This window comes from Desmodus rotundus, chromosome 3 (genome assembly GCF_022682495.2).
Source record: "Desmodus rotundus isolate HL8 chromosome 3, HLdesRot8A.1, whole genome shotgun sequence".
Classification (NCBI taxonomy): Eukaryota; Metazoa; Chordata; class Mammalia; order Chiroptera; family Phyllostomidae; genus Desmodus; species Desmodus rotundus.
This window is the reverse complement of record NC_071389.1, coordinates 178,696,369-178,705,064: the sequence shown is the minus strand read 5'-3', so window position 1 is coordinate 178,705,064 and position 8,696 is coordinate 178,696,369. Positions and strand designations below refer to the sequence as shown.

General features: G+C 37.1%; 1 protein-coding gene across 2 annotated transcripts; it reads right to left on the bottom strand.

Moving 5' to 3' along the window:
- Positions 1-1,503: 1,503 nt before the first annotated feature.
- On the bottom strand, positions 1,504-8,146 carry CLEC12B (C-type lectin domain family 12 member B). 2 transcript variants are annotated; one of them, XM_024579688.2, is made up of 6 exons: positions 8,065-8,146; positions 6,112-6,210; positions 4,068-4,286; positions 3,410-3,564; positions 3,101-3,216; positions 1,504-1,654 (listed from the first exon to the last, which is right to left on the bottom strand). In XM_024579688.2, exons 1-6 carry the CDS (start codon positions 8,144-8,146, stop codon positions 1,504-1,506), a joined length of 822 nt encoding a protein of 273 aa, XP_024435456.2. The 2 variants fall into 2 exon arrangements, with proteins under 2 accessions (XP_024435456.2, XP_045043150.2); XM_045187215.2 differs by having other exon boundaries at positions 1,504-1,567.
- Between the last annotated feature and the right edge of the window lie 550 nt (positions 8,147-8,696).

Below are 8,696 nucleotides of genomic sequence, written 5' to 3'. Positions count from 1 at the left end.
AGAAATTATCTTTACTATGGGAATCAAGAAAAACTCAGATGCATGGGAGTCAAGGGCAGAGTCCCTGACCTTTAGTGAATAACTTCATCTTTGTGAGAATGACAATGGCAGTAAGCTACTAAAGAGAAATGAAGCAAAGTTGCTTTATGAATAGCAGCCCTGTATGAAAAATTGGTAAAACCTGTTTACGTGAGCCAGGATGAAATAATTATATTTCAGTTGTGCTTAAATACATTTTATTTGAAATTCTTGCTAAATTTTCACATTAGACTTTAACTCCTTTGTTCTACGCTTCCTGTTGGTTCAGAAATAAAATGTTGACTAGCTCACAAGTTCAAATCTTCAGAGAATAGCAGGCTACTAGGTGGTATGTATGGAGATGATCTTCCAAAAAACTGTTACAGTATTCTGAAATGCAGCTAGCTTTGAATTCAGATCATATCAGCTTTTCCAGTAAATTCTAGATCTTTGTTCTAGTAAAATCAGCATCACAGATTAGTTTCCCATTCTCTTTAGCTTGTACAGAGCAATACAATTATATGACAACGTAAGAACCATATTTTTAATTAATATCCTCCAATCAGTAATTTTGTCCCAGAAAAACAACCTCTAAATTGACAATGTTTGTCCTCTAATGTGCAAGGGCACTGGCAAACAATGTCAAAGGAAAATTTTGAAAAGTTAAAAATAATTATTCTAATATCTTAGTCCCTTTAATTTATTAAAACTTTTCTAAAAGAAATAGTCATTATAAGAGAATAAATTCCAAATAATAATACCTAGATTACCACATGAATAACCTCAACATTACTAATTTAAATAAAAGATAATATAAATGTTAAATGATGTGCTATTTCACCTAGATTACAAATTATTTAAATTTTAGAGTGAATTAATATGTATTTTCATAGGGAGATGGAAGAAGACAAGTTATTTTGTACATGCAGGCTAAAGCCTGCTTGGTATACAGTGATACAGGCAAATCATCTGGTACAGGCAAATAACTTACTCAGATATTTCCGAATCATCTGGTATAGTGCTGCCGCTCAGCAACTAGGACCCCTAACGGGACCCCCAACCTCTGCATGGCCCAGCAGCTCTCACAGCAGGTCTCCTGGCCCTCATTCCTGGGCTGTGTGGTCTGTATCAGTTCTGAGTGATGAAATATTTACATGACACCCCAGTGCACTTGTGCATATGGAACAACAAAGCAAGAAAAGTCTTTTATTTGAGAGAGGAAAAGTCAATAAAATGATTCTGAGACAGGACAACAGGGACCTAGAACAGCTGTCCCCCTAGGTCTTCAGCAACACTCAGAACAGCAGATCAGAAAGCCCCAGACAATGAGGTGGAGAATGTTCTGTGAAGCAAATTTATTTGCCTGATAGTTTCAATACAGTCACTTCTTAATCTGTTTTGGTTCTGGTAGAATAGCTGTCTCCTTCCTCACATGAACTTTAATCACAAGTGTCTTACTTTTTTGCCAAATTTGGACAAAGCTTATTAATCCAAATCTTCAATCTTCACTAATGCCGCTGTCTTCTCACAAATCCAAGAAATTTCAGCACTGCAGCGGGAAGTATAAATATTTCCATTTTGAAAATAGGCACATCCTTTGGACCCATTGATTTGGGCATATTCTTCAGTACTAAATCTGTAAATTAATCAGTTAAAAATTAATGATAATTTTAAAAATTAATTTATATATCAAATATTAAAATTTGATCACAATTCAGTGTTCTGTTACCAAATAGCATATATCTGAATGTTGAGAGACTTCTGCTTCACAACACAACAAAACCTCTGAAGCTGGCATATGTAAATTCTTTTTTCAAGTTAATTGTAATCCCAGGTAGAATTTATTTTTTCATTTTTTATTTTTAGTGCTTCTTTTTTTTATTTGTTCAGTTTCAGGTGTTCCCATTTTCCCCATTACTCTCCCCTGCCCTCCCTGCACCCCTCTTACATTCAATCCTCCCCACCCTGTTGTCCTTGTCCACGGGTCCCTTACACATGCTCCTTGACTTGACCCTTCCCCTTCTTTCCCCCATTACCTCTCTCCCCCACCCCTCTCAGTCAGTTTGCTCTTTATATTTGTCCCACAAAAAATTTGGTTTTGTAGTCAGTTGTTAAAAGAATTTTACAAAACTATGCGCCCCTTGATATATTTTTATGTTGACACCTACTTTTTTCATATCTTTAAACAGTTGTCAAAAATGCAACTTTAAAAATATTATATATTCTATAAGTACTTTAAATATTCTCATTAAAACCATGAAGAGCTTCATGTTAATGTGTGAAAAACAGTGGTCAGATAATTAAATTGCCAAGTCCCTATCATTAAAAACAATTAATTGTTGAACTAATCAAACAATGTAGATTTTCATTTTGTTAGAAAATAGCTGACAATTGTTCGATTTTGAATGTATGTTCTTATAATAAACACAACCCTTCTGGATTGTAAGCACTGGCGAGCCAGAGAAGCTGAGAAGCTGACCTTGTGATCACAAACTTAGTCCTGATTTGCCACTTATGAGCTGAGTGCCCATGGGCAAGTTATTTAAGCTCTCTATGACAATTTTCATCTATGAAGTTGGAATATAATATGCTTTAATCATAGGGCTAACATTTATAAAGTATTTTGAACATAGTGTTACTTGTGTTTGTTAAATAAAAAATGTACACTAATGGATGAAGTTCAATGTCTTGCCACGAGTCTGCCACACACATGAGAGTCGGGACCCCTCCTTTCGGTACTGATGCCGAAGCTCCATTTTCTTTGTCGGCTGTACTCTTTCTGTATCTAGATTTACAATTCTTCAATCAACTTTCTTACTGAGGTAATATGAATTAATGACAAGTTTCAGACATACATTATAATTTGATATCTGTATACACTATAGCCTTCTCACTACCAAAATTTGAAAAAATGGACAAAGGGTCTGAATAGACATTTCTCCAAGGATGACATACACAGAGGGACAACAGGCAAATGAAAAAAATATTACTATTATTATGAAATACAAATCAGATCATTTATCTATTCAGTATTCCATTTCTTCGTGTTCTTAGCTTGGATTTCTCCCAAACAGAGACTTACAAGGATGGAAAGGGGACAGAGCCATCCTCCCAAAGCCAACTTCTGCCTGATGGATCCCATGATAATCCCAACCAGAAGAAAGGAAACTTAGGTAAGGGTTGCATCTTCAGGAAATTCTGAGGGAGAGGAAGAAAAAATATTATATGAGAGCCATATTTCTACTTGCAGAAGATAAATGGGAACATACATTAAATTCACTAATTAATCCTCATTCAAAATGCACTGAACTCCTACTGTGTGAGTCAGAAATTCCATTTGTTTATTTTCCCTTATATGGACAATTTCTGTAATCAGGAAACGCTATTCGACCTTTTCTTCCAAGCTGTCTATCTTCACCAAGGTGGAGTTCTGGTCCATGCAGTTTTTCCTACTGTTAGTCCAGGTTTTCTCTTCATTTGTTGCAAAATAATAGCAACTGTTTTGGTGCCACTGCCACATCTTAGGACAAGGATTACATTTGTGGTCTGAAAAAGAAATTATACCCAAAAGTACAAACTAAACAACTTTGGAGTGATTGGGGAAGGTTTTAGAAACTAAATTATTTAATTTGATAATAGGGTTTGAGACCCAGGACCCTGAAAACATGCTGCTTAGGAGCCTCTGAAAATGAAGTCACCCTGATTATGTGATTGAAATTCTCTTTTCAGGGCTCAGTCTTCTGGCCTTAGAATCATCAGTTTTATATTTAACTTGTTGTAACAACAGGCTCCCCTAAAAATAGTTTATAAAGTGAGGGACTAAAGTATCCAGATCGATATCATTCCACAATGCTTCCCCAAATTTGCCTCTGTGTATTCAATAATATAAAATATTAAGTTATATTTTCCCTTGCCTTCTGTAAAATTAATGTGACATCCTTAGGGGTCATTGGGTAACATGACTCCCTCATACTCCCAGAGGTGGTGCACACAATTAACCTAAACCGCGACAACAGACTTGATCGGGCTCGTCAGCAGTTCCTGATTACCTGCAGTGTGAAAGACTAGCTCTTGACAGAGTTTGATGGCCATTTGTCCCTGCTTCTTCAATAGATGGGAGATCTGTGATTTGAGAAATTCCTCCTCCATGGAAAAGTTTCTGTAGTTGCTCAGCTGCTGGGATGAATTATCCTGCCCTTGGTGCATAGTTTTCTGAAGTTGATTCAATTTCTCTGAATCTGAGTTAATTTCGTTAGAGGTCTGCAAAACTCCAAGACGTAACAGGAGACAAGTTCATACGTCCATCCATTCTCATGATAGCCCTAGATAATTCTCTTAACACAGAAATATTTCTTGACGTTGTTTAAGATGTATTAGTAGCTCTTAATAATGGAAGTATCATGGAAAAACGCACCAGATGCATTTCTCTTTAAAATTGTTTAGAGTTCATCCTTATAATTTCATGTTTATTTTAATTATTATCATTCTTGTATTAAAATAATGAATTAAAACATATATTTCTAACATTTCACCTAAGGAAGTGCCAGTCATTTTGCCATTCATTTGGAGCTGATTTGTGTAATTGTTTTAGGAGCAGGATCCTTTGGGGGCAATGGGTATCTCAAAGTATGGTCTGCTGACCACTTGCATCAGAATCACCTAGGATATTTGTTTTTTTTAAAAAAAAACTAGCAGATTTTAATGCCACACCTGGTCATTTCTGGTCATAGGTCCATAAAATCTGCATTGTCATAAGCACTTTAGATGATTGGCCAATAAAATAAGTTTATGAACCATCACACTCAAAGCGTGGCACTTTATGGGGAAAAGCACTTATTCTTCTGTGGACAACCAATGAAAACACATGGTATCTCCATTTTTTAAAACATGTATCACTGTAGTCACCTGTTAACCTCTATGATTGGCTCCTGAATATTTGTTAGGGCTGTAAGAACATGTTTCTTTTTAAAAGAGCAAGTTACATCATTAGATTTGATTTATATGTCCAAATACGTATGTCTAAATCCTAATTACCCATGAAATTTTACAGACATAAAAAGAAGTGAAAGTAGCAGAGGAGCTGTTGGTATCATTCAGCAAATCATGACTGCAAATTTGACTATGAATGCCCTGAAGTTGAACACTGTGATAATTCACTATTCTGTACATTACACACTTAACAACATCCTAAGGACTGTGTATCCTCAGGACGTTTTGTAATTGTTAGTTCAGGAGTCCCTATTCCGTCCAGCTCTGACTGCCCAATGATGGGTCAGAATAAAGAAAATATTCTCTTTTCACTATTGTGCTTCGAAGTGGAGCTTCCATTGCTGGAGGTGGTAAAGATTTCTATCTATTGATTAAGGTATATCAGGCATTTCTTCCTTCTTGTTTGTACGTCTTTTTCATTTACAGCAGGCAGGCTGTTGCTGCTGTTTAGAAGTAGTCTCTACTCTAGGAAGGTCTTGGGTGAGCAGAGTAAGCCAGTCTTGTAAAAAGTCTTAGAGGTAAATAAAATGTCATCCTCTTTCTTTTTTTTTTAAGATTTTATTTATTTATTTTTAGAGATGGGAAGGCATAGAGAGAGGTAGAGAAATATCAATGTGTGGTTGCTTCTCGCATGCCCCTTACTGGGCACCTGGTGCACATCCCAGGCACGCGCCCTGACTGGGAATTGAACCAGCAACCCTTTGATTCACAGGCTGGCACTCAATTCACTGAGCCACACCAGCCAGGGCATGCTCTTTCTTGAATCCACTTTCCTTGGCTTTCTGTTTCTCACTATTGGGATAATAAGTGGATGTGTTTCTGTGCAGAAAAAAGACTCCTTATTCCAACCAAAAACTGAAAAATAAAAGTTGTCTTCATAGCCTAGTCTAGGTTATCAAGAAAATGATTTGGTATGCAACCCTCATAATACCATTTTCCTTGTTGGTTTGCTTTGGAGACATGGAGAATGAGAGAGATGGGAAGTAGCAGAAAGTATTAGAGCATTCAGAATGTAGCACCTATCACAAAGTCCAACCTGGAATTACATAATTTACAAATATGTTTCCTAAGCAGCTTTCTTGGGTTTGATACAAGTATACTTACACTTAATCCCCAAGGTCACCAGCCCCGACAGCAGCAACAGACAAAGAGTTAGCAGACTCAGGGCCGCCCACCGCCATGTGGGGGATGGAGCTGGATACCCTGAAGAATGGCAACAGAGGAATGAGCAAACAGAGCTGCCTGTGGTTTACACATGATTGTTCATTTTTCACACTTAGGAGGCTTCCTAAGTTTCTTTAATGTTCCTATCTAGAAAATACCTAAAACAGTGTACTTGTAAGGGCCCCACCATCAGTTCTTCCCCATTTCTTCTTCCCCTCCCTTCCTTCTTTCCTTCCTTCCTTCCTCCCTCCCTTCCTTCCTCTTTTCTTTTTCTTTTATCTTCTCCTTTCCTTTAGAGTAAGTGTCTTCTAAGTTTTAGGTTTTTGTTTTACATGATCACACACCTTTCTTCTTCAAGGATTCCTGAATTCATGAACAAGCCATCATGGAAAGTGGTTCCCCTGATGACCCTAACAATAGATGAGATCCCAAGTTTTTGAAATTACAAACCTCCACAATTTTTACCTATTACCCATTTTATTTATCACCTAGTAGATTATGAGTCAATACTGAATGGAAGAAGGAACCGATGAGCAATCTAACCTACAAACCACCGGAAAAAAACAGAAAGCCCGTGGTAACTCTTCAAAATGTAATATTCCATACACAGCTTAGGGAAATAGTAAGTTTACAATTGTTTGTATGAAAAATAACACAATAATTAGTAAGTAACAATACAAGTATAAACTCCGTGTTTCACGTTCCCACAGCTGTAAACCTATTTTGCCCGGCCCTGTATGTATCACAGATGGTTCTCTCACTTGCCTCACTTTCCTCCTCTTTAGTCAGGATCTAATGGCATCTAACCTAATATTTCAGAACGATGGGTGTAATCTCCAGGGGCACTATTATATACATCACACTCACTACTCCCTCTTTTTTAAAGATTAAAGTTAAATTTTTCTAAAAAATAACGGATAGTCATCCTTGTTAGACACATGCGAAGTCTCTTCCCACCCTTTTTTATATATCACCCCCTCTCAAACCACACACACACACACACAGTTAAACTAAAAACAAATCTAAAGGGTTCTTGAGAACATTGTTTATCTATTTTAGATGATTAAGGACAACAAATTGAATAGTCAATGGATTCTTGAAGGTGGGGGATGTAGTCTGATATATTAAATTGGATTCCTGACCACAAAGACCAGTATTTCTTCCAATCAGGTATAAGACAATGACTGGAAGGCTAGAACTGAGTCTGGACTCTACCACATAACAGTTGTATAAAACTGGTTAAATCACTGAATTTTTTTCAGCCTCAGTTTTCTCATTAATACATTGAAAAAAGTACTAATGCTATTTCATTTACTTTGCAACTATATTCTAATAAAGCAGTAATACACTGCACATGAAATACTAAAAATGATATTATTATTGATTAAACACTACTAATTATACTGGGAATTTCAACTCCTTAATTTTTTTAAATACTATAAAATAGAAGCTATCTTTTTTTCATTTCCAACTCACTCATCCTCCAGTTTTCCTCTTTAGTTATTTATACCCTTGAAAAGAAAAATTCCTTCTACCTTCTCTATTTTGCAGGCCTCCAATCTGCCTTCCAAAGAAAATTGTTCCGGCATCTTTCACAAGGTATAAATATTAAGGACTACATTTATGAAAAGAAATCTCTTCACCTCAAAACTCAATTTTTGGCATGTCTCATAAACATTTTTCACTAACACAGAACTTCATAAAACATAGTGACATCACACATTTTTCCTCAGTGTTGGGAACACTCATCCTACTAACATATTTCACAACTTTGTCTCCATTTCAAGGAGCACAGCACCCCTCTCTTTAGCATCGGTATCAAAACCAGAACCTCAAAGCATTAAAAATCTGTCCAACACCTGAGGTCAAATCCTGCTTTCTCTGAATCCTTACCTCTTTTCCTTAGATTATTTCTATTTCCTGCTCCCAAAGAATCCTGAAATGTGAGTGTCGCATAGGTCACTTCTTCAGACATCGTAGAAGAAAGCACTACTGTCGATTGGGTAATTAACGTTTCAGTATCTTCAGGTCTGGAACAAGATGTTTTTCCAAGGCTGGGAGCTTTTACATAGACGCTCAGCTGACCCAGGACACATCCCACTACAGCCTTCGTAAGGACAGAGTGACAATCAGTTTTTCTGCGGAGAAAGCCAAATATTCTCCTCAGAACTAGTGCGTTATAGATTTCAAACTGTCTGCTCTTCCTCGCTGTTTGTTGCTATGAAACAAAGAAGTGGTACTTGGAGTCAGCGCAGGAATGGTGACTTCCTGAGGGAAACCCCATGATTGTTTCCATAGAGGGGCAGGTTGTCCTCTTCACACGTGTGAAAGGTCGGCTATTCTGTGTGGACACATTGGATGTGGTTTATATTCGCCTATATTAGACATCAAGCAGACACATACCCTAACACGGGAAGGGGTGCGTAGTCACATGTCCTGAGAGCCGTATAGTTCAAAACTACCCACATCTGGGTGGCATTTTAAGATAGCCAGCTGTGTGTGGTGAGGGGTTGTGGAGAGAAAGA

Excerpts from the sequence above, each read along its gene's own strand:
- CLEC12B (XM_024579688.2), bottom strand. The coding sequence starts at position 8,146 with ATGTCTGAAGAAGTGACCTATGCGACACTCACATTTCAGGATTCTTTG. Across the intron at positions 3,217-3,409 it reads TAGACAGCTTGGAAGAAAAG|AATTTCCTGAAGATGCAACC; the intron begins GTCGAATAGCGT and ends CCTCTCCCTCAG. Across the intron at positions 1,655-3,100 it reads TCTGTCCCCTTTCCATCCTT|ATTTAGTACTGAAGAATATG; the intron begins GTAAGTCTCTGT and ends ATTAATTTACAG.